This window comes from Andrena cerasifolii, chromosome 5 (assembly GCF_050908995.1).
Source record: "Andrena cerasifolii isolate SP2316 chromosome 5, iyAndCera1_principal, whole genome shotgun sequence".
In the NCBI taxonomy this organism is placed as follows: Eukaryota; Metazoa; Arthropoda; class Insecta; order Hymenoptera; family Andrenidae; genus Andrena; species Andrena cerasifolii.
This window is the reverse complement of record NC_135122.1, coordinates 8,140,740-8,167,197: the sequence shown is the minus strand read 5'-3', so window position 1 is coordinate 8,167,197 and position 26,458 is coordinate 8,140,740. Positions and strand designations below refer to the sequence as shown.

Below are 26,458 nucleotides of genomic sequence, written 5' to 3'. Positions count from 1 at the left end.
CCGGTCGATGGTTTAATGCAAATATTTAACGTTATTCAGGATGCGTCTATATAACTACGATTACGCGTTATATCCACATTTCGTATCGGCGCGATCTTTTCTTACGACCGGTTGTTCGGCGCGTTCTCTTTTTTCTCCCCTAGGTGGGCACTAACCACGTTGCATCTTTCGAATCGTCGGCTTCTGCGTTTCGTTCGAGCGCTACCGGGCATTAGAACTAGACGGTGACGTTAATTCACGATATTATTCAACGATATCGATTGCGTCGATTTTCAGCAGCGCCGCGGCACTAAATTTTAATATGAAATAGAAGGTGGGAATGCGCATCAAACTGGTACAAATAATTATCCTGCCTCGATCTCACTTCCTCACCTTTCTTTTGTCACGGGGCAGAATAAATTTGCATCAACTTAGGAGATATGATTTCGCTTTTAAATTTCCACGAGAGTCGCTTTAGTGGAAGAGGAGACATTCACGTGAATCCCCGGCAGAATATTCAACATCAAAGGCACAGCAATTAAGAATAATATGGTTTTCGCTAGTGGAAGGTTTTTACTAAAATTTGGACGAACGAAAGAACTGGTTTCGGTGACAATTTACATCCGATCCAGTCGCAATTTGCAATCCATATGCAAATGAAGTCATTTTACCAGTGTCTTTCACGGGTTACTATATTAAGGTAGTAACGTAAAATTGGAAACATGAACTTCCTAATTGCTTCATCCTGGAGAACGATGTCCCCTGTTATATTCTACGCGCCTTGGTTTAACGAAGAGAATTCTAGAAATCTTTGGTTGCAATTGTACGAATGGGGAAATACTTAGAGCACCAAGAATTTTGCCGATGGTATTAAAGTCTGATTGACTAGAAACTTACGTACAACACCTTTCGCTAATATACTTTTTGCATCATGCAAATAAGCCGATAAAGTGATGCTCGAGGCTCCAGAATTCTCTCCAACAAGATGGCTGGATCGTTCGGTATTTGGTTTCAGTGATGCACGCGTTTTAGTGGCTTCTGGATTATGAGCCTAAAATTAGTTAGCCCTCCGGTTGCGACCTAACCACGAGTTTACAAAAAAGCGATCGCGACAGAACGGTATAAACAAGCCTGTTAAAGTGTCCGTACGTCCACGTAAGCTCCTTTCGCGATAAACAACCACTATAAGGATCACTTAATTCTTTGCCACTTTTGCTCCGCATGCGGCATTAAATTGTCGTCAACGGCGGGAATCCATTATCGAGAAAAAAATACACATATGGAAAAGGCGGCTCTGTTTTCCTCCCGATTCCCTGCGCTTTGTTTTCAAAAGGGACGAATCGCGCGAGTTTAATCATCGCGTCCGCTTTTAGAACTTGAAAGATGGCATTCGAGAGGTTTTTCTACGCGAAACAAAGAATTTCGAGCAGCTGAACTTTGTCCTTTTTTTTTTAATTCCACCGCTTTTAGCATATCGTATATTTCAGGTTCTTGGGAGTCCACTGTCTGTAATAATTTCTGCATCAAAGTTGCAAGCTTGTTCTGAATAATTTAGTAGAATACAATGTGCTGGGAAGAGAAAATTAAGAGAAGGAATAAATTCGAGAAAGACGCCAAGAAACTTGAAACATCTTCGCAATTTTTATATTCCAATAATTAACGCTCATTTCGTTTAAAAACTCACGCTCTTCTAGAACAATAAAGAAAATTTCATTATCGCAGAAACTTTAAAAGAAAACTTCCGCTTAGTTAATTTTTCTAACAAATTAAATTGAAGAAGTGTCTCAACGTTCTCAATTTTGTTCGACACGCTTGCGTTGTAGGATGCGAAAAAACTCTATGACTCAAGCTCTCAAAATTCCATTCTGCTTAATAACTTCTATTCCGTTGCCACTTGAAATCGGCTGCACGTAATTCTTCTCGGCGAACGATCGTCGAAATTCTTTGAAAATATAAGACAGAGGCGTGGGACTGTAATTTCGAGGGGGAGTGCACTGGAAAGCATCCCGTTGTCAGGTGACACGAAGGTGGAGGCGCTTAAAGCTTAGTTCATAGAGAGGCTCGAGATACACGGCTGTATAAAGTCGATCCTCCACCGACGGGAGCCGTCAGTTCGGCACGACACCTCTGGAAAGCACGACAGAGGAACTCGTCTCTCGGTCTCCTGTAACACGCAGCATGCTACCGTAGCTGTGTCACTTGTTTCTATCGAAAAAGGCGAAGCTAACTGAACAGTGCGTACGGTGAATTGAATTAACAACCGCGTCGAGGCTGAATTTCGGTGAACAGCTGAGAGATCGGTCTCACGAGTGTTGTACGACATGAACAACACGGACACGAGTAGTTAAGTGATCGACAGATTCGAAATCCTGGAGAATCTGACTGGCAAAATTTGATTCTTTTCACTGAGAAGTAATCAGTCGCAGGTGATGATGCGTGATTGAGTGTTAACATTTGCGAAATCTTTCTGCATCGATACTTATTGTTATGTTTATACGTTGCAGTAAGGGTGTAGTTTAAACATACAGTAGTAGTAGATCGATGAATTTATTTTTAATCATTTGATGTGCTTTTGGAAATTTTATCTAAACTTGTGTACCTTTTGCAGATTTAGTTTGGGGTGGGGGGGCAATTAAAGTGACCGGTCTGGTACGCTACAATTATTTTTGAGATCGACTCAACGAATTGTTGGGATGAATCTTTTTTTACATTGGGGCTGTGTATTCGATACATCGACTGTTCGTACCAGATTCTATGTTGGGACAGGCTCGACACGGATTTTTAGCCATTAGCCCAGCCATCTGATCTTAATCTTCTATCCACAACTAATGGATCTAACCGTGATTAAGTGGCATCACACTGTTCCCATGCAATGTTCGTTGACCCAATAACGATGGAATCTTCACCACATTTTATCACGCCACGCACTTTTTCCCGTCTTCTTTAAGCCGGGCAAAGTATGCTGATTAATTGAAATTTAGATAGGCGAGGAATGTATATGTCGTAATAGCCATTCAAGAATTAAACGCTGCCGAAAATCGTGCCAGATTTTTACGACCGTGGAAGTATGACGTGAACCTCTTTGCTCTGCCAGATAGCAATAACATTTTTCGCCGCCCCACAAGAGGAATTTTTTTTTATCACAGTACACACTGAACAGCTAAAAGCGTTCTGTATCACATAAATCTAAATTTACGTTCCCTTTGACGGATTCCACTTCTATTTTCGTGTTCGAATACGAGCGGCCTTGACTTTGTGCCCTTCTTAGCCCCTACGTTTCGTTCTCGCGACCCAGAAGGGGTTGCTCTGCCCCAGTGATCTGAAATTAATTAAATTTACTTCAGACACAGTGTTTCGTTACTTTAAACATTCCACTTTCGATCTATCTGTCTTTACTTCTAGGTGTAGAAATATATTTAAAAAAAAACGGAGCATAAGCTTGGCACAGAAATAAAGCTGAGGATACGAGAAAGATATAGCAAAAGAAGCACGGTTTTGTTCTCTCTGTTAACTAACAGGAAAAAAAATTACAACACAAATGCCCGAAATAATAAAATGCCTACCGATTCTATCACAGAATGCAAATTACATTCTCAGTAACGTAATACGAGCACCGAATGCCGCAATGCCTCAGTGTCAGTTGATTCAGCATCAATTTGTTGCAAAATCCTTATTCGCGCCGCTACCACAATAAACTCTATCGTAGAAACAGTAGCAATAAACCTTCCTCGGGCAGGCTCGTATCGTATCGACAGCTATCTGATCCATTCAATTGGCCAGTCCAGCCCGCTTTTTCTCCCGTCGATCTTTTCGCGAACGCGTATTAATAGTACGCGATGCCAGCGGCTCGATATTCGTAAAAATAAACGGTATCCCACGTTTTATCCGAGACTTGCGTAAGTAGATCCTCGGGAATGGTTTCATTCTTCCCGCCTTGTTTCCATTGCAATAAAGTAACGGGGTTTTGTAAACATTGGTGGTGAAAAAATAGACGGCGCAACGAGGGGTGAGAGGATTCCACGAGCTTTCGCCGAGGTCGTCCACCCTGTCGAACCGGCGATCGGCCGCCCCAAAATCGATCTTACGTAATCGAAATTTGCACCTCGAGAAACGCCGTTGGCGCGGCGTGATTAAATATAAAACAATTCCCAGATTCGTGGAAGCATTCGCGGGATTTCTTGGCAATAGCTTCGGGGGACCTTCTGACAAAAGATTCGAGGATCACGGCGGCGGATTGATATAACAGTTTGTCGCCGTTTCGCGACGATGATGTATCGATGCATAAGCCGAGTTTTGAATTATTGCAGCGTTAATGGGCGTTGCGGTGTTTTGCATTGGAACGGCATAGAAAACAGCAACCGAATACGTTTCGCATAATTCATACGCGTCTATACACGGCTACTTATCACGCGGTTACTGTGCACTTAGCGTGTAATATTTAACCGGGAACAGCTCGTAATTAATATGCACGCTCGCCGCCACTTAAACTAATAAATAATCGGGGAATAATTTAATTACGATCCGGATCGCGGGATAACTGACCGAGAATCCGACAAAGCTTGTTTTCTGACTCGCTGAATATTCTGCGCGAACAATGTATAGGGTGTCTCAAAATTATGAAACCATTACCTGTCAGTGAAAGCTGAATCATTATTTCTATAAATTCGATAAGTTCCTTTAAGGGGTTGCGCGCAGTCAGGAGGTAGAAACTGAACGATTCTTTGGGAATTTATTTCAGACAGTACATGCATATTTTAATGCAAAGGTTTTTGTATTCAGATGAGGCACACTTTAGCGGATTATTATATTATGTTTTGGTATAAAAGTACTTAGTTATGGCAAAGTTACAACCGATTTTACACCAAAACATAATATAATAACCTGTTAAAGTGCCCCTCATCGGGACACAAAAACCTTTGCATAAAAATATGCATGTACACTTTCCGAAGTAAATTTCCAAAGAATCGTTCTTCTTCTACCTCCTGACTGCGTGTAACCCCTTAACTTTTAAATATCGTACCTCGTGTCTCTGCATACCCTCAGTCACTATGAGGAAAAAAAGGAGAAGGCAGTGTGGACACTTTGTTAAGGGCAGATGACTTCGCAAGATACATGCTAGTTTCTTTGAAAAAAAAAAGAATCTTTCGAACACGTGTTGATTAGGTACCTCTTGTCGCCCTTAAATAGCTCCACTATCCATTTAAACTTGCTCCACTATCTATTTACTTACCCCAATTCTGAAACGCCCTATACCACGAGCTACGCCCCTCCGTGGACAAGATTTCATCCAGTGGCTTTTGCATCCAATTTAATTTCCCATTAAATGCTACGCAGAGTTGCGCAATCACAATTCAAGACCGCGGCTCAGATTATAATTTAATTAGGCCCGCGCTAACCTCGTTTTCTTCTATCCCTGTTGCTTCATAAATCCGCCGTTGCGCTGGTTCCTTTCGATTACAGATGTGCAATCGCATTCCGCGCGCTTTTCAGTTCCGCAAAATAATACGGACCTTTCGCGCGGAGGCAGGGCCATAAATTTATAGCCGTCGGTGGAAAGCGCGGGGGATAAACAAATGATTGAAATAGAAGGCAATGTAGCATTCTTAATTGAGATCGATGTGTTGGAACGACGTAGCGCCGCCGCGGAGAATCGAGATCAGGATTTCCATCGGCACTTTCGATCGCGAGTGATTCTGAATTACTAGCGACCCTGGAATGTATCCCATGGAAAAGGAAATGATTCTCCGCGACACGGTTACAGCGGATAATTCGAATGCTTCGAATAATTCTACGCAGAAACGATTACGTTGGACAGGTCGGCGCACGACTAATATCGATTCCCGTCTAACGCTCACTAACAACTGGAGCATGAAAAAGCATTATGTGCGTGAATATACGCGCACACGGGCTGGTAGCTCCTCTAATATCCAATTTCCTTCGTGTCGCGTTATGAGCCGTTTCTCACCACGCAAAATATCTTGATTGAGCGCCGATTGGAAGCTGGGTAGCCTTGGTGGAGCCATTTCTCCTTGCGCACGAGGTGCTGACATCCTTCTATGTCGTGTCGTAAGAGTTAAAATTGGTCTTCTTACTTTCATTGTTCTTCACACTCTGTCATCAGCGTTCGAAGTTTATACTCGGGGAATAATGTACACGGTGTTTCTAAAGTCCGGTGCCCATGCCACCAGACTAGATTTTATTCACTCATCTGATTGCAAAAAGAAGAAAATTTTCTTAAAGTTAAATAATTTACGCTGGTACTGGACCTAACACTTTGATTTTAGTTTTTATTTATAATACTCTTTTCGTCGATATAAAGAATAATATGAAAAATTCGTCTAAGGAAAAAACTTACTCTTTCAAACGCTATGACTCTTTCAATTTTTCATTTTTTTTCTTTAAAGTGGACCAATAACAGCGTAAGCTATCTAACTTTAAGAAACTTCTGTGTTTTTTTTTGCAATCAGATGCCTGTGGTAGGTGCTACAAATCCCGTCGACAGGAGTTACATCGTCGAAGAGGTGGACAAGATTCCACACTAAGTAATTAATAAATAATAAGAAGGATTGACATAAAAAAAAATATTTTCTCCAAGTTTAAAGATGCCCCCTTATATCCCAAAAGAGTTTAATGCAATATGACCAACAGTTTTTTCAAAAAAAAATCTTAAATATCAGTTACTTTTGGGGCTGTTAGACGAGAACCTCCCCTTAAAGTACCTACACTACCTGTCGCAAAAAATCGGAATACTTTACGGAGCTTTAAAACTCGGCTACCCGACCGAGAACTCCCAGCCACCGAAAAGAAAGTGGTAGCAGTGATTCGCTGATAGTGCAGGCTGCAGGTCCGTTGAGAAAAACGGGGACGCGACTTAAAAATAGTAGGCGATCCGACACCTATCCCGAGGGGCATTAAAATATTATCCAAACGCCGACTATATTTTCACACCGAAGTGCACTCGTTCTACAAGGAGCAGCAACAGTAGATTTTTAAAACAATCCTAAAAATATCCGACGGTTTCATAAGAAACTGTTGGTTATTCTATCCTCGTGGCGAACATCGTGATACATGGCTTCGCCATTAGCATACGTTTACGGAAATCATCGTCAAGCTGGCACGATCCAATTTCACACGTCATTACTCTAATGAATATTTTAATCAGTAAATAATACGACACAGTTTTCCCTGTAAACAGATTTTTCTTTCCTGTACCCAGAGAAAAAGCTGAATCTCCAGGCTGGATCTCTTATGAAACATAGCGGGCGTAGCCTCCGAGTACTTATTTCGCTAGCCTGTAATTTCCAGTAAACGTATCGATCATTCTTGTCGGCACCCTGTTTCATTAACCGATTCCAGGGGAACGGAGCTGCCCCGGCTGGTTCGCCGAAGGAAAGCGTGCTCTCTGGACCGCGAATGAAACGGGAGCGACGAAAAGCCGGGAAAGGTCACCGATTTATCGCGCAGCCTGTTGTGATTACACAAACTGTGCCCCACGCCTCTGCTCCCTACCTTCGCTTTTTATCTGGCTTCACGACGCCGTTACCACAAACCATGTAAATAATGTCCTTATCTCCGCTAACCTTCTATCCGAGTCTAGCACGATCGTTGATCACAATTTAGATATCACACGGGAAATTCCTCCGTGGTCTCTCGAATTCCCGCGCCAGGTAATCGGAGGAACAATAAATAATACGGCGAGGTACGGTGGAAAAATCAAGTTAAATGAAGGATTCTTGGTGTGGGAGACGCGGAGATATTAAAACCGCGGGAAGGATTGTAGAAATAAGAATAAGAAATTTGTACGAACTTGTGGTACCTTTTGTAAATGAGTTTCATGGATATATATATAATACTAAGTAATTTGATAGATTATATTAAAATGTAATTGGAGGAATTAAATATTTGATATAAGTTATGCAAAATTTAATTGAAAATTAAATTAAAATATTTTAAAATATTTAGAATATATTAAAATATTACTTTGGTCACGTATAAAGTTCCGTTACTCCTTTTGATACGTCCAAAGTGATATAAGATAGAAATTAGGATTCTAATTGTGAGAACATCTACGAATGTCAGAATAAATCCTGAGATTTCAGAAGGTAATTTTAAAGAAAATTTTTAGTCGCCAATTTTTAATACTAATTTCATTTAAAGGTGTTGGTTTCGAAGGAAGCATACGTGTTCTAATAATCGTGAGTCGAGCAATTCGATGGGACAGCAGAAGGCGAGGAGGAAAGTGTAAGTGAAATGTGAAATCGCGATTTCGATGACACTTGAAGGGACTAAAATTAAATCGAGAACCGTGGCGGCTCGCGAAACGAGTAAAAGTATCTGAGAAACGATGAAGATTTTTTCGCGAACGTGCTACGAAGCCCGCGGAGGAGAAGACAACTAATAAAATCGCCGAAGATGACGCCCCCACTCTGAAGCAGAACAGGAATATTCTCCAAGATGGATCGAGCTGTCCTCTTCATTCTGTTGGTATCGTTAACGGTAAGATTTCCGCACTAAAAACGTTTGCTCACAATTTACCGCGCTATTAAGAGTCTTCTGAGCTGGCTCCGATTTGTCTAAAACCTCAATGCCAAACTCGTACATCAGATTAATGTGCAGCCATTCGAAAGTAGGTACCGAGTAGGTGTATGAAAAAAAAAAGACGGAGCAAGTGGAAAGCGGCCTCTTTGAAGCTGAATTCAAAAGACTTCTTTAAAACGATACGTCTTGCATTTTCTAAAGGATTCTCGTGGGCGCACGTTTTGAAACGCTTCAATTAGGAATCTGAAGCGTAGAAACGTTCAGCGTTAGACACAGAATCCACAATGGTGTTCAATAATAAATTCCCAGCAGTTCGATTCACAAATTTCTTTACACCTACACGGATAAAAAAGACTGAAGCAATAGTGCTAGAAGAATTTACCACCGTTCCCCCAGCACTATACCGATCCATTGGCTTCGAAATGAATTTCTATCAATCCTCCGTTTCCGCAATCACGAAATAAACGAGATCGAAGGAATCCATCACCATTCTTAGATACCCGCGTGTAGAATCAAAGGAAAGAGAGCCATCCCACCGCGAAGCGTGAATAATTGCCATCAATCCTCCTATCATCTAGACTAGGTAACCTTCCCAGCGAAATTCGGAGCGATCGCAGTGGCGAACCGAGCAGTGGGTCAAGCTTTAATTGAATTCGAGGATGACCAGGCTCCCGAAGCCAAGCCCAGAAGACGAAGCCACGAAGGACGTCGCGCCGTGTCGCACGCGGACATTATAATTTATACGCCCCACGAAAAATCGTTGTCCCGCGTCGTCGTCCAAAGTGATTCGTTGAAAGACAAATTACAGGATATCTGGCGCCTCGTGCTTCAAGCCTGTCCACATTCGGTCGCCCGTTCTCAGCACATGCTGAAAACCCACGGGCGACGTGGAGAGCCCTCCCTTTCCCCCCCGACGCCCCTTTCTCTACACCCTTCTCGATCTTCCGTCTTTTTTTTCCCCTCGCGCCCGAGAAAACTGGCAGACGCAAGCAGAAGCCTCCTCCCGCTCATGGGAGCTAACCACCATCGCGGGGGCAATAAAAAGTATTACGCGGTCGTGTCTCCGTGTCACGATGATAAGAGAGCCTTTTTCGGAGCATCTCCTTAGCCGTGCGTGTCACCGAGGTTCGTCGAAACCCTGCCCGTGTGTATTTCTTTACTCGACACTCGAACCGCTTCCGAGTGTAGGAGTTCCTCTCGAGTTTCTTCTGTATTCTTCCTTTCTTTTTTTAGCCAAGTTTTTGAGCAGCGGTTAGTTGGGGACAGATTCCTGAAGCTTGTTTCGCTGGTGAATGCATTTCCAGGGGAATAAGAGTTGGCTCCTATGTTTCTTGCTCAAACGATCCGCTTCTATGTCCTTCGGTAGGAGTTACTTCGGGACATGGATCGGTAGCTGATTAGAAATGACAGCGGAATGAATTCGATGGGTTTCGAAGTAGCTAGAAGTGGTTGGAACGCGCTCGGCGGATCGTTGGCGCGGGTTGGGTAGATTCAGTGATGCTTTCGCGTGGAGTAGCTAATGAATCGTTAGGGGGGGATTCGAATTTAGGTTAATCAGGCGTATTATTACCATTTGCATGGCCTAACGAAGCGTAGATGTCGCGAAAACCTGCCCGGGCGCATTTCCTAACGAACGGCTGTATTTTGCAAATCGCGACGGACGCATTATATCACGGTTCGCGACCGTGTCCTTTTTAAACCTGTTTTTTTTTGTTCGTGTCCATTAGGAACTATGACGAATAAAATGTTGATCGTGGAACGTGTATTGCCGAGGCGGATCTTCGTTTCACATAAAACCCAGATAAATCCTGCGCGAGAAAGTAGTCTGAGTCAGAAATGGTCCGACGGACCGCGGCTTTTACGTGTAAAAGGAATTCCTTGCGATAAATCGGCGACCGAGAGTCTTCGGATAGTTGCCTTTTTAGATACGGCCGGCGGGAAGTCAGCGTCGCAAAAATGAAGGTATCCGCGAGGTTTCGCGGGGGAAGGGAGATCCGAAGAATGTAGTGGCATTGTGACAGCTTGATCGGAGGTAGTAAACTATTTTGTCGAGGTTGTTTGTCGATTCTGTGCCCACCACTCCCTCGTTAATTATCATAAGAGATAAGCAAGTTGGTTAATACCGTGTCAATCAAGCTGTTAATCATTGCCATAATGTGATTTTTAGTAGACGCGAGATTGGCATAAGCGAGCGAGCATGTTGGCAATATTTAAATAAATATCCCATGCTGGTGTACAATGTAACAGGTAGAATTGCAGAAGGATACGTGGAAGAGGAAAGATTAGTATCAACGTGGCAACATCCTTTCGTTCCTGTTCGATAAAGCGAGGAGAAGCGAGCAGGCTTTGATTACTTTGGCAACCAATGAAGAAGGAACTTTTAATCCTTCAGATCTCTTTAAACTCACTTAGATACGTGACCGTACGTTATCTCCAGCTTATCTGACAGCGATCTGTATCTCAATTGCCCATAAAAAAAATGATCCGTCAGCCGCGACGCTACTTTTGTATAGGTGCAATGAGCTTCATTTACATAACTCCCCTCCGCGATTACATACGTAATGACATGTATCATAGTAATTACCATATGGATCGTAGGAGAAAAATCGCGGCTACCCTTCGACAAGCGAGCAGCTTGTCGTTTTATTAGCATGCCTCAAATGTCGCTCGTAAATTACGCCGTTTAATTGTGGCCAGCAAACGACACCGATTTTTTCCTCTTTCCGCGGATGAGCAGAAACCCGTCCGCGTTGTCCAAGGTCTATCTAGGAAGTTCCATATTGCGTGGAACGCATTCCTGCGGTTAAATGTTGCGAGTAACGCGTATTCTTAGACCGGTCAGATAGCACATTAGAACAGACTCAAAGCGTCGTACCCAGGCCGCTTTTAAGCGTTGCAGGAAGCGGGCACGGGTTCGGCTTTATCCTTGATCAAAATCCAACGGCCAAATCTCGTTACCGCGCCTGTCTTTTCGATCTTTAAGCGGCGCTCATTAATCACGCCGATTGAAGCACGTTATAATAGTGCCCACGTTGTTGCTGGGCGATCGCCACTGTTTCGTAGAAACTGTACGGCAGTGACATAGCACGGGGCGTTGAAAGAAAGAATCCAGGACTCGCGGAGTATCTGGTGCTCTCTGAAATCGATAAAACAACGTCAGATTAGAAGAATTCCGCCAAGTGCAGGCTGAAAAACATATTATGTAGAAGCGATAGGTGGAATTTAGAATTTAGGATAGAATAAAATTCTTTGCATTATTGAAGCTAAAAATTCATTATAATTCCGTGAAGATTTCCTTGAAATATCTATTAATGGAATACCTCTATTGAGTATGTTCTTCAGGTATTAGGGTGTGTCAATTTTATGGGTAAATTTAAAATTTTTGAAAATTTTAAAATGACTAGTGACTAAGTAATGCTGCTTTTAATCCTGACTCTGCAACTATCTTCAGAAATTGATTTGAGCGAGGTTCAGCTACTTCAAATCACAGTTGAAGAAAAGTGAATATTAAGTAAGATTCAACTACAAACTGCATATTCATATACTGCTGGAAATAAGTCTTGCTTATATAAAAGCATGAAAATGAAAATAAAAATATGTGGAAATTAGTATTTATTACATTCACATGGAAATGTATGGAAATGTGTATTTACTACTAAATGAAAATATATGTAAATTTACCAACAGATCTAATGCTATTTAACAAAGTCCACTAAGGACTCTGGAGCGATATCTTGTTTGCTTCTTGCTCATAAGCTCAATTATTAAATTTTTTTTTAATAATTTTAATAATTTTCGTATGTTTCTGTAATTTCAAATAAAATTCCAACTAGGTAAATAATGAATTACACAAAATTTAAAGGTAGTGGTTAATTTTAAACCTGAAATTTTACCATTTTTTCCACAAGCTGTTTTTAAAATTGAAACATTGAAAATATTAACACACCCTATTCAGAATGATTAGAAGTCGGTGGCTACATGCTTCTTGTAGATATACAACTCGTGTATATCTCGTAAAAAAATTCACGATTGAACTTTTAGAGTTTCCCATGCCCTCATCTCATTCCCCCCAGGTAATTCACAGTACGTCAGTAAGATTTAACAGCAGAGCATAGCAACCACTAAAACCCATTACCCGCTATCGAAAAAGGAAAATCCATAGTCACATTCGACGCTGATAAGTTGAAGGAACTCATCCGCGAAGATACGGGATACACGGGCGCACGGCGCGGCGATAGTTTGATAGATCGAATTAAAAACGCAGGGTATCTTCCACCGTGGTTCAGATAGACGCGATGCATCCAGGAAGCTGTGCCTCTCACGGCGTTTCCTCGTTTTCGTGTCACGAGCCAGCCACCATCCTCAGGTCGAGGCATTGTAATAAATTACGAGTGTTTTGTGGCTTCCTGTAAACGCTTCGCCTGCGAACTTCTCTTCCCTTGTATCGTTATAAATAAACCTCGCGTCACGGGGAATGTCTATATAGCTCTTCAGTCCGGTAAATACATGTGTTGTATATTGCAACAGCTAAAGAACATTGTGTCCATTGTTGGTTTTCACCAAGCGCGGAAGTGACGAGGGACTGATTAAGTAATGACATAAAAGTGACTTGAAATCATTCATCCTACTCATTAGTGAACTTCTGCAATTAAATCTATACTTCAGAAGGGATTCTCTACCAAAAGTGTGAGATAAATTTTCTCCCATCTTGGGTGATCAATTTATACCCGCGTACACTTGGCACGGCGTACAGTAGGAAGATATTTATTCATGGACCATCAGTTTCGTGTCTCGTTTCTTTCCCAACGTTATGACACTCGGTTAGTGCAGGGTCATGATCGCGCACGTTGCAATCACCCGACTTTCATTGCTCGTCGACTGCGCGTCGCATGCTGTTCAAGTCCCCATTGGTAGCTCTCACATGAGCACGCAACTTCCTTTACTTCTTGTTCCCCAGTGATGATTATATTATAGATCGCTTCATTAAACATCGAATAGTCTCTCTTCCTCCGCGCTGTCCATAATTAACTGGGCATTTCTTAATGTTTCTGAATATTACTTTATATTTCCCTGGCGCCTCTCTCTCGAGTATAACTTATATTATAATAAGAACTTATAAGGATTTACAGGACAAATGGCACTCGCTAAATTCAGGAAAAACTGACATTCGGCGATAGTAACACAAAGTGATTTCATTTTTCTTGCTTGTTGCATATAGCGTGGAAGTGAACAGGGAGAATGCACAATCAAAATACTCCTTTAAGGGGTTGTACCTAGTCAGGCGGCGGAAAAGAAGCGAATATTTGTGAATTTTTTTTGAAGAAGCCGAAGCTTATATTTTTACAAAACTTTTTGCGCTTAAAAGAACAACATTTAAAGAATATTTGGTAATTTTTTCGTAGAAACATATTTAAGTTTATAATAAAGTAACAACCGACATTCAAGAAGCATTTTTAAAAATTTGGTTTTGCGGTGAGGCACTGTCATTCGGAACCAGAGTTTCCAAGATCAAAAAACCAACAAAAATTCGTTAGTATATTAATGAATCTTCCGATTGACGGGGGGAATTTCCGAAATATTAATTCAAAACAAAATGGCGGCTATTTAAAGTTGAAATCCTGATTTTTTTCGCGGGAAAAATAATGTTTGAACACCGAGTTTAAAACGTTTTCGAATTCAATTCTTTATCTGTTCATTTGATTCTCGTTTCGTTTAATATTTTCGCCAGTACACGCATAACCAGCGGCAGCCGTTCCAGCGAGCAGGTTGCAGCCCGTTTGGTCTCATTGCTCGTGTCGAGCAGACGGATCGTCGACGAGCTAGACGCGCCTCTTGGCGCGCATCGGTTTGTCGGACCACCGTGAAAAAGCATCTCGAATTCGCCGCGGAATCCGGTCTTATCGAGAAAAGTCAATTATATCCGGTACGGAGAGGGAACAGGTTGAGAGGCGTGAAAAGAAGGATAGAATTCCGTGAAAGCGTGAAACAGTTCGACGAACGCTCCCCGCTAGATACTCCACCGTGCGCCTCTCAACGCGTGAAATGAGATTTTCCTTCGTTTCGTCTGATAATTTCGCGGATATCACGCGTGTACCTCGCGTTACTTCAGGCGTATTTCAGGAAGTAAGACTGACGATGGATGAGAATTCGTTACTGCAAATTGGCTGATAATTTTAGGCGTAAGATAATTCCTGGCTCCCTCGGTGCAAGCAGATTGTGTACGTTGTAAGGAATGCGTAAAAAAATTATAGGTACGTAAGGTAATTGGGGGAAAGATGCCGAATGGGGTAAGATGCCAATTAACTATGACTCAGAGTTTATCCAGTAGATGTGAGCAAGATCGTGGGAGATCTTTTGTTGTGTCCGTTGCTAAATGAGATTGCTTGACATTTGTGTTAATATATAACATAATACATGTTTTGAAGCAGGTTATGCTACAGCGTCCGTAAAAATGTTTGCTGCCGTTTGATATTTTGTGTTCTAATAAAAAAAAAATAAATAAATTTTTTATGTTAAACGATTTTATTAAAAATGTAGTAACAACTAAATTAAAATGCACTAAAAACTAAAAAATAATTCCTTTCTTGTACTACAGCTTTGTTGATTTGACAGATATATATAAATATACACACGATATATATATATTACATTTTTTTATAAATTTATTAAGAAACTATAGGCATCTTCCCCCCACTTACCTTAATTTGGTACTACAAGAAGAGATGTATTTTAAATAGCGATTGTATCTGGATTATAAGATTCGACGCATGTTTGCCACATCATCTACAACGATTTCGATCAAAGAGCTGGCAAAATCCTTATAAATGTGCGCGTCACAGACCCCCAGCACCGAATATGGCTGAATGAATCAGACATCCCTGTCTCCCTGACGCCACAACACTGTCACCGTCACCGCGAAGATCCTGCCGATAGCGTCGGAATCGAGTTCGACGTTTGCTCATGCTGCGTCCTTTTTCGTGGTCACTAGACCCGTTTAATCCCCGTTGCCGTGAATTCGGAGCATAATACCGAGCCCGTAATGTTCCTCGTGGAGCCACGATGATTCATTCGGCCCCCTCGAAGCCGATTATTAATTAGCCGCTTATCTTAATGACTTCGCGCGACTTTCCCTCCTCCTTTTTTCGGCCATTAATGTCCCTGCAATAAGGACAGGCTTCGCGCAAGAACGGAGCTCTTAAGGAGAGGAATGATACAGATTAGCGAGAGGAGCACCCTGGAATTTCGACTGCGAAGAATGTGGAGATGCTGCTATAAATAATAAGAACCAGGTAGACATCTATAACGCTATCGCCGTATCTAGATGATTTTTCAATCATAAACTGCCGAAAGGTCTATCGAGACGTCTTACAGGATCTATCAACGTAGGAAAAGTCGACACTTTCGTTTTGAAAGAACAGCCATCTTCCATGCACCCTCCTTTTTCGTTGTTAGCGAGCTGCGGGAGGTGCTATATCACACTCCGTCCATTCCTCTACGTTCACGATCTTTCTTACGCGCAGTCACGAGATTCCGCGAGGGGCGTTTGATATCAAAGCCCTCGGTGTATTATCTAGGCCATCCGGAAGGCGGTTTTCACTCGAATCGTGTCTACACGTGGTTCCTGAAAACGAACGCGAGGTACGCGTGAACGCGGGTTGCTTTATCGCTGTGTAAACACCTGACGTGTTGCGGGGTCCACTTGTAAATGTAGCCAGAAGAATTACGACTCGGTTATTACAAGTTAACGCGCGCGACGTAATTTAATGCACTTTAACGCCTTCCACAGATTTATGTTCCGCGGCGCTGGAACGTATTCCTTTGAAAAATCCGTGACACCCTGCGACGCGATGTACACGCGGACAGATTATACGGGTCAGCGTGCACGCGCTATCGTTGCAATGAATATTCTTGCTGCGAACATGCACATTTTAATAGAATTCTTAAACAGAATTGTATGCCTGGTGGTAGATCGACACATGTAACTGGTGCATGAATCTGTTGGTACTAGTTTGAGTTCACAGAAGCCTAAGTGGCTGACTAGTTTGCAATTGGCCCGCAGACGTGACAAGTGTAGGCAAAAGAAACGTTTCTGTGTAATTGGATACTGTTGCAAACTTGGCACTGCTTCCATTCTAAGTAATGGGCGTACTGCTTCAAAATGTCTGTGCAATGTATAATAGCATTGTGAAGGCTTGATAAGTAGCTATTGAGTCATTTCATTGTCTATGTCACTCTGTGTAGATTTGATGATAAGAAACCGGGATATGGAGGTCACTCCATTGTCCGACTTTCTTGACGTATATCACTCCTGTTCAAGGGGTGCGTTTGTGATTTAGAGATCCAGGGATCAGAGTTTCTTGGAATATCAGCGCAGTGAGTGTTGACTGAAGCTTGCGTTACTTCAGCACCTGGATACGTGGGGCCATAGACAGCTAGACACTTGGATAATTGAATAGTTGGGCACTTGGACACTTGGGCACTTTCGTAATTGAACAGCTAAACATTTGGACACTTAAGAATTCAGACATTCGGACATATGAACACACAGAGACTTGGACTAGAGTTGCCAACTTTTTTCGGCAAAATATAGTACTTTTCAGAGGAAAGTGGTACAAAATAAAACTGCATTAAAACAATATCGTATTTTTTAAATGTATACTTTTTAAATACGTCAAAGGTTCAATTGCACTGAAAGCCTAAATTAATATATATACATAAAATTTGAGAAAATTTCAGAAACTGTTTCTCCTTTTTCCCGCGTACAACGCCCCCAAGAAGATTGCACACCCGCTCGAGCCTTCTCTTTACGTAAATTATTGTCCACGGTGTTTAACGTCGGATCGTTATGTAATTAAGGGATTCCATAAATATCTCCGTGATTATAATACCGCCGGGACAGTCATAAATCACGGCCAGTGTCATAGATATAAATCCTAGATAACCATCGATGCGAGATAACGTTAACGTCCGGTGCTCCGTTGCGTTACACTCGATCCCGTCGTTAATATCGAGTAAATCGGGGACCTGTTTCACGTACTTTGACATTATCGAAAGGTAATCGAGAGCCCGTGGCAGGGCTCTTATTGTTCCCCCTCCGGGCCGATGTATAAATTCGCTCATGCGATATTCATACAATTAACATGGAGCGATCCTCGTGTACACGAGCAACAAGTAACTTGACATTCATCCCGGGTTAATCCAATCAGAGTGAGGAGTGTCACTTTGGGCGCGGCTTTATATGCACGTTACTGATTAGCTTTTACTGAAAAAAACAAGGTGTCGTTCGACCGAACAGCGTGTTGCGTTCAGCTCTAGCAGCTATCAAGGACAAACGTGGACGATGCTGGAAAACGAATTCAATATTGCACGCCCAGAGTACAATGGGGATAATTTTTCTAAAGTTCGGTCGAAAGAGTTTGGAGTTCAAACTGTGAGAACGATGGGAACTGAATATGATGGATAAAGGAAGATGTAGTCGCCCAAACGAGGTTGACGATAGTCTGTTACGTAATTTACTGAAGGCAGCTCCATGAGCGTTGATTAAAGAGATTGTTGAAATTGAGTCTACATAATAGGGGTTGCAGTGTTCACGAGAAACGTCCAGTTTTAGCTAATCGGAGCCATCTTCTATGAAGATCACATCGGGCCTTGCTCGCCAACATGGAACAAATGAAATTGAAGGAGATGAACCGAGCACCCTTCACGCAGATGAGGCTTTATTAGACTATTACTCGATCCAGTCCTTGCAGAACAATCGAGACAGAAAAGAGTTTAGAAGGCTTGCTCATTCGCTTCGCGAAGATTAAGACACTAATTTTTGTTATGAAAGTATCGAAGTGCTACCCTTGGAAAATAATTCCAGACAGTGATGGAAACTACTTAATCGACCAAATCGATCATTCTCTTCGCCAACCAATCGATTTGCATACGTCACTAAACCTTTCTAATGCTTCTACGATGACTAAGTGGCATTATTGACAATGCAGTGACTCATGACGAATTCCCAAATTGCGAAACAGTGCCACCGAAATAGAGGCGCATATTTAAGGAACCCGCCAGGGGATTAATCGTCCAATCAAACGGTAGTAACAGACACGAAGTTCCAGATCCGACCTGAATCACCATTAAAGCACTCGCTGTACGTGGCCATGTGGTCTTCCCCGTAATTTATAACCGCCTTTCGCGTCCCATATACCGATTCCACGCCTATGTAACCCTAACACCGCGTAGATAACTGCGAGATTTAACGCGCATCCTCTTATCGCCGCTGATCTTCTCCGACCTGGCCCAGCGCGAGAATAGAAAGCGCGCAACGCCGCAGACATTCTTCAGGAGCTTCCTTCGCAATCTCATTTTCATATCGACCATTTCCCCTGAATACGAATAGCGCTCTCCTTCTGGTTGCCACAGCCGTGCCAGAAAACTAGGATCTTTGCCCAAGAGTCGATCGCCGGTTTTCCTTCTATTCCCGATCGAAACCGCAAATATCTGCGCTCTCACGCGAGCGGAATGCCAACGATGGGTCCCGCGACGATGCGAATGGTAATGTTGCGTTGTTCGCCAGGCACCGGTGCGCGGACGCGGCGCAGCTTGATGGAAGCACCCGCGAAACACTTGGTTAAAGTGCTTTCCATGAGTGGCACTCGATGGCTGCATCGACGTCCATCGCCTGCGATGGCAGCGGGCTTCCTCCGATTTCCGGTGCACTCGAGCTGTCGCGATCCGTGCACGGGGATGACAGCGCGCAGCCGTTACGGGGACGCTCGAGAACCCGAGACAGGGCTAAATTTATGCCGCGACAGCTATAATTTCACGTCGGTTTCACGCGTCCAAACACGTGTTCCCGGCACGCGTGTTGTGACTTACTAATTCGCGGCGCGGACCCGTCGCGTCTCGGATCCGCTTGATTCAATAACGGCTCTTCTGGCCGTTTTGCGCGCACGTGGCTACTTAGCACGTGCGCAAACAGCGCCTCTGTTTTGACTAATTATTCCCTATAAATAGTGGACACCGCTGAATGACGAGGCGAATGAAACCCGGGCCAGAGATTTAGGAAACTCGATGTCTCGTGGTGCTCCAGGCTGCGCCAGCAAACGGACCTGAGTGTCCTTTTGCATTTTTGGTTAACGATGACAGATGCAACGAGGGATGTTTAATCCGTTATTGAGGCTCGAATAAGTTCGAGTTTGCGAAAAACGTTCGGGAGGGAATACAGGGGGCATGAGGATTGAGAGAATGCTGTTGGCAAACTCTACAGACAGCGAAACTGCGCGACATTTTATACTTCTTTTTTTTTTTTAAGTATCAAGCTACCATATTTAGCCGGTACAAGCCCCGTCCGGTTTGGAAAAATGTCGAAGATACTTATCACGGATACCACTGCACTGTAGCCAGCGAGCAATGTGTTCGGCAAAACGAGCGTAACGCTTTCCATTATTTCTGTTAGCACGTTCTGATTGCTCCCTCGTTGTGAACGTGTAAACGCATTATTACTTCCGTGTCCCATTCGTTTTTCGTTGTCCCATTCATTCCATCGCGTACCATTTAGGAAGGACAATTAAGATATTGTTTTTTTTTAAGTAGTTGACGCTTCGATTGTTTCAAATAGTATGCACCTTCCAGTGAATGCAACAAATCACGAGCCAGAATGGTTCGAGGCCCGTCAGACTTGTTTGCATCGCACAGTAGTTCAATGCACGCGTGTATAATCAACTCCGTGATAATTATTTTATATTGCAGTGTCTCTGGAGTCGCTGCAGCGGACACCTCATCGACGGGATTTTCACGGAACCGACCTTGGAGCGGGGTTACAACCTAGTGGCCACGGTTCCGAGAGGAGCTCTGGCTCTGAACGTGACACAATTACGTCACACGGAGAATTATTTGGGTAAGGTGGTGAGAATTTATATTTAGTGCGCTGCATCACGCGACAAAAATACTTGAATACACGGTAAGTAGGAGGGGGTGGGGTGCCCGCGGGGCGTGATTCAGCGAGCAACAAAGAAATGTAAATGAATAATCAGGATTTATGAAACGCGAACCGGCTGGGTGACAATGGCGCGAAAGCAGAAGGTAATAAAGCGGAGGAGCGGCTAACGAATGGATGGAAATGAGAACGAAGGTTGCCCGGAATATTGAATCAAGCTGATACGCGGAATCCCCTGTTCAAACTGATTTTAATGAACTGTTCCAGTAAGCAAATCGTCGCAGTGATTGGTCGCGATTGTAAGCAATCAGCTCGCGCCTGTTCGCGATTCCTCTTTATCATCAGCGCGAAATCTCCTATCGTTGGAATCTGGACGCCGTCGTTGCTCCCATCGTCAACCCTCGCATAATCTAATCTCCCGTTGCCAGTTAAGTGGAACGTGGCAAGCTGTCCCTTGTAAATGAAGCGAGGCTATTGATAGGCGCGTAATACGCTGTCTTGCGCACTCAGTATCTGGTTTCAGCGATTTCTCGATACACGGTGGCGTTTGGTGGTGATAGAGGTCTCCGGGGGTTAGATCCATGCCTGCCTTTCCTTGACGATTATTTAATCTGCTACATCATGCTGACATTAACCCAGGTTTTCGGTAATTGTAATAATGTTCTTGAGCGCTCTCTTTAAGGGGTTATGCCTAGTCAGCTTTCGAAAACGAACGCGATTTTTAAGAATTTTTTGTGGAATATCTACTGTATCTTTTATTACAACTATTCGCTTATTTTAAAAGTACATATATGCAGCAGCTCTCAGTATTTTTTTTTTACAGAAAACATTAAAAAATGAACGAATAACAGCCATTCTCGCGAAAGCTGTGTTGATATCGGTCAGCAAGATATTTCGGAAACCACTGCATCGATTGGCTTAAACTTTTGCAGACTTCTTTTATATACCTGGGGTTGTATGGTAGAATTTCGTGGGGTTTGTAAAGTAAGAAGTATAGAAATTAGTAGACCCTTTGGTGACAAAGAAAATTAATTAATATTCCTGTTTTCATGCAACAAAATTAACAGAGCTAAGACATAAAGCAAGTGGCCATAAAGTATCGTTTATCGCCACCGTATGAAATAAATAGCCTGTTCGAACGGTTGCTTCTGGCAGAAACGGTTCATAATGATTGCAAGTATCGATCTAATGTTTCGCTCAACTGCGCCTGAAGAGAGTTGAAAGACACAGCGGGTAATCTACGCGCAGGTCATTTGCTAAATGACTCGTCTACATTTCTAATGTATCGTATCGCGTACACTGCAACGGGAATCAGCAATTTTCACATGCAAACGTACTGAATGACTCTCCGTTTCATTACACGATTCACTTCACGACGCATGACACGCGCGCCAAATAATTAGCAACACGAACGATTATATCCATTGATCGTGATGCTCTACCGTGGTTGATCTTACTACTTATGTCGCTCCAATTTCGAATATACAGTTCGACGAAACTTAATTTCCTTATAAGTTCCTTATAAGTAAAATTCAATTTCTTTGAAGATCTAATGAAAATATAATATAAAATCCGCGTAGTAAAATAGATTTTACTGGTAATTCGGAAGGCTTCGATTAAACTGCAAGTCGATTGGAATTCAAATTATAGTCGCGTTAAGAAGTTAAATAGACGAGAAGTATTACCTTCTCAGACAGTAATGCGCAAAATTGCACTTTAGAAATCATGTACAGCGTATGTTAATCTTTTCAGCGATCAAATTGCACGATGGCAGCTACTTGTTCAATGGGAATTATAGTATTAACTTGTCTGGTAAATACCAAGCAGCTGGGACTACCTTTAACTATCTACGCCAAGGCTCTCCGAATTTAGAAAGCTTTTCTGCTACTGGGCCATTACAGGAACCTATCGATGTCATGGTAATCACTTTCTTATACGTAATCTCATATCTTTGGATGCACCCTTCGCCTTAAGTCACTTTACTAATAATTTTGAATCAGGTTTTGTACCAAGAACCCAATCCAGGTATCGTGTATCGATACATCATCCCTGGAAGTGCAAGTGTTCCTGCAAACACTCACTATGGGCACAAAACAGGTACTAAGAATAAGTATTATATTACGACTTCAGAAAAATTAGAATAAACTTCGTATTTCAAACTTCATATTTCAAATGATTCATCGTTAGTCATTCTTTATATCAAGAGTGCATATCTGATTTGCAGTTTCCAATAAAGCTGGCGAGCCCATTTTGACAAATACTCCACACAGGAAGTAAGAATATTCGAATATTGTACATCAAAATGTAAGTTGCTTGTGTTTCGTTAAAATACACTCATTATTTTTTAGAACAGAAAGTGGCTCTGCGATCAACGATGGAACGCAAACGCCCTACGTTCCAAGGCGCTACAAGAAAAGGAAATTTCTTTGGAAACCGAGTGGTTACACCGAATGCACCAGATCCTGTGGCGGAGGTAACGCAACATCCACTTTAAATTATGAAATTTGTAATGTTTCCATCTCACAAGCACAACGCGAAACTTTGGAAATCACTAAAATTTTCGTTATTGACTAACAATAAGATTAATCTCAAGCTTTTCCGAAGAATTGAAAAAACGAATACCTTATTTTACAAAATAATTGAAAAAATAGGGTCGCAGTTGCTGAAATACATATGCATAAGAGAGCATACGCAGGCACAAGCACCTGATAAGAGATGCCACGCGTTAGAAAAGCCGCGAGAAGTTCAATTACGTTGCAACACTACACCCTGCCCACCCAAGTAAGTACACAGGCTTTACGCAATCTTCCTATCTTATCGAATTAAAAAAAGTATGGATAGAACTTGCAAAGAGAAGTTCGTTCGAAGCAATTAATCTAATGATATGTTCAATTCTCTAAAGATGGAGGGCAGGTGGTTGGGGCGAGTGCTCCGTCACATGCGGAACAGGAACTCGTTACAGAGAAATAGAATGCGTGCAAGAAATAAAACCGTCGTTGGTAATGAGAATAGCCGACGGGGCCTGCATGGAACCGAAAATTCTTCCTACCACCGAGGTTTGCGAAATGCCAGCGTGCGAGTACGATGCGAAAATAACGCCAACAACGCCACCAACGCCACAATGGAACGTGGGCACATGGTCTTCGGTACTTTTCTATCTTCGCTACGTTTCACGCAAGGATATCTCAATGAATCGATTTTTAAAAATACTCTCATGATTGTAAATAGAATAAAAGAGGGCTTGCAACAAAACGACACGTGACACGAGGGTTTCCTTCCCTGTTTCAGTGCTCTACATCTTGTGGCCCAGGTAAAAGAACAAGGGCTGCTACTTGTGTCGCGCAGGGGCCTTCTTGTGATCTTGAAGAGAAGCCTATTACTCAAGAAGCTTGTGACTTAGGACCCTGCTCGACTAAACCACCAGCAGAAAACGCTGTGTCTACGAGATTGTACAATCCACAATGGTTGTATACTGAATGGTCTGAAGGGGTAAACACACTATTCTTTCGCCTTTGACTTATGGACTTCCTAAATAATTTAACTGGGCTTTGGCTAAGTGAAATCAATACCAAAATGTTAACTTTAATTCGTTGAAGTAATTCGTGACGTTGAACTTTCTTAATATGAAAAACTGCTTTGCAAAGATAGATTAGATATTAGAAGAGGAGTTTTATTTATATGGAAGTTCTATTCAAAATAATTCACACACGAAATCACACAATTGCACTAGTTATGTAGATTGTAAAGGAGCACGCGCGGAAGATCTTGTCAATTCGTGTTTCACGGTCAAGGATTCACCCATGACTGATCGTTTTTCATTACCTCGTATCGTCATTACCTATACGAAAACGACCGAGATGTGACGACCAATTTATTTACATTTAAATCGTCGGAACTTCCCTCTGTTTGAACGAAGGAATTAATTGTCCTAGTGCTCAGCTGAGTGCGGAACGGGTGTGCAAACAAGAAAAGTCTTCTGCGAGAAGGGTCCAGAGGAAGAGTTTTGCGACCAAACCGCCAGACCGGAAATATCAAGGATCTGCTCCAGCAACAAAACCTGCAGTGGACAATGGTTTATAGGACCTTGGGCCGAGGTTCGTTTAAACGGTCCAAACTATGGATATACCGGGAAAGAATTCTGCAGATTGGAGTCCGATTAGAAACCTGTCGTTCACCACAAAACTGATCCACCAATTAAGTTGTCGAAGTTAAATGGCGGATCCTTTCTCTCGACGACTATTTTTTTTTTTAAACAGCTCACACCTACGCTTCGACCTGTTCGACAGATGAGACCGTTCCTATATCGAATTTTCCCTCTATTACCATAATCACTTCTACGTTTATTTCAGAGGTGCCTATTGCTCTAGCTTAGCACGACACTTTAAATATATCCCTTTTTCCTTCAGTGTTCCGCGCAATGCGACTCAGGAGAGCAAGTCAGGGATGTTGTCTGCGTGGCGTCCCTTCGTGGAGCCCTGCGCGTAGTCTTGGACATGAATTGCCCTGCGAACAAACCGGAAGCGAGAAGACACTGCAGTGGTCCACCCTGCACGTCCACTTGGTTCATATCAGACTGGACAGAAGTAATTTGAATGCACATATTTGTTGTTGACGTTGAAATTTGTTAAATAGGAAAGTCAGTAGGATTTACGATTTCTTAAACTGATTACCCGATTTAGTTTTAATATTCTGTTTGAAGTTAATCGAAATTTATCCATGGTCTTCCTAAGGAATAAAAACATTTAACTCACAATTCAATGAAAGTTGAGAACTTCTTTGCCCGAGAAAAAGGGGAATTTGATACAATACAGTTCAACATTTTGAGAAGATTCATGAAGCTACTTTCGAATGACTTTAGTGCTCCCGATCCTGCGGAAAGGGTATTCAGAAAAGGGAAGTGAGGTGTCTGAACAGGGAAGGACAGTCGCCAGAACACCACGAGCTCCACTGCAAAGAAAAGGACAGACCTGTATTTCGCAGGAGCTGCAATGATTATCCTTGCAAGGACGACCTGCACGGTGCCGAGAATCATCACAGAGTCCTGCAAGTTCAGAACGATCCAGAAATCTCAAATGGTATACGAAACAATCTCGTAACAACTATTCGGAACCGCGTAACTATTACACTATCAAGTTTCTAATACGTTTATCCTTAGGACTCGAGGAAAATCCACTTTGCAGAGACAGTATATCGAACTGCAACTTAGTCTCGCAAGCTCGACTCTGCACTTACCAATTCTATCAACAACTGTGCTGCCTGTCGTGCTCCAGAGCGAAGCAGGACCTGGAATGATAAACCTTCTTCGTCCACTGTACCTTTAATGTAAATGTAACGTTTCGATGAATAGTTAGAATCGCGACTACATCATCGACAGTAACACTAAACGTCATACATGTCGCTGTAGATTTATTCACCCCTGCACTGCCAGATAGAGACTTCAATGTCGACTTCGAACAGGTTGTTTTAGAATTACAAGTATGAACTTAAGCAAAATACATTTATGCCCGTAATTCTAGAACAACTTGCGTATATACGGTGTTCAATAGTGTCCTCTCTGAAACGAGTTCACAGAAGAATTTATATTTTCTGAAAGCGTTAGTAATTCGATGTTTCATCTCCGACACACGTCCAATGGGTATGCGCATGCTGCTTTTGTAATCGATAATAAATTATAAAGCTCGCGACTCGGCCTGTAATCTTTAGAAAGCGAATTATTTATCGAGTTACGATATTTGTAGATATTACGGGACTAGTGAGTATGGAATTGCTGAGAAACAATTTCTATGTAAAACTCGTGCCTTCGGAACGTAAAAGAACGTCCCTGAATTCGACTGCCAAGTAATTTCGTGCTTAATGAAATATCGATCGACGACTTCAAATCGGATCGTCGAGGAATGATTATAGACTGACTGTGTAATAAGGCAATATTGGCATTTAATTTGTATTATTTTTCGTTACCCCGTATTTGCCATAATAAACGTTACGCTTTCTACCTGCCTGTGTCTTATTTTACCT

General features: G+C 42.4%; 1 protein-coding gene across 2 annotated transcripts; it reads left to right on the top strand.

Moving 5' to 3' along the window:
- The first annotated feature begins 2,074 nt into the window (after positions 1-2,074).
- LOC143368729 (thrombospondin type-1 domain-containing protein 4) lies at positions 2,075-26,435 on the top strand. 2 transcript variants are annotated; one of them, XM_076811753.1, is made up of 14 exons: positions 2,075-2,391; positions 8,137-8,475; positions 20,257-20,404; positions 22,196-22,362; positions 22,444-22,540; positions 22,668-22,716; positions 22,792-22,916; positions 23,095-23,224; positions 23,346-23,589; positions 23,732-23,932; positions 24,376-24,537; positions 24,850-25,026; positions 25,302-25,518; positions 25,599-26,435. In XM_076811753.1, exons 2-14 carry the CDS (start codon positions 8,434-8,436, stop codon positions 25,733-25,735), a joined length of 1,896 nt encoding a protein of 631 aa, XP_076667868.1. In that variant the 5' UTR covers positions 2,075-2,391; positions 8,137-8,433; the 3' UTR covers positions 25,736-26,435. The 2 variants fall into 2 exon arrangements, with proteins under 2 accessions (XP_076667868.1, XP_076667867.1); XM_076811752.1 differs by having other exon boundaries at positions 2,075-2,405.
- Positions 26,436-26,458: the final 23 nt, after the last annotated feature.

Bases quoted from the DNA above. Each gene is read 5' to 3' on its own strand.
- LOC143368729 (XM_076811753.1), top strand. From the start codon at position 8,434: ATGGATCGAGCTGTCCTCTTCATTCTGTTGGTATCGTTAACG. The intron at 20,405-22,195 runs GTAAGGTGGTGA...TAATCTTTTCAG, and splicing joins TCACACGGAGAATTATTTGG to CGATCAAATTGCACGATGGC. The intron at 23,225-23,345 runs GTAAGTACACAG...AATTCTCTAAAG, and splicing joins ACTACACCCTGCCCACCCAA to ATGGAGGGCAGGTGGTTGGG.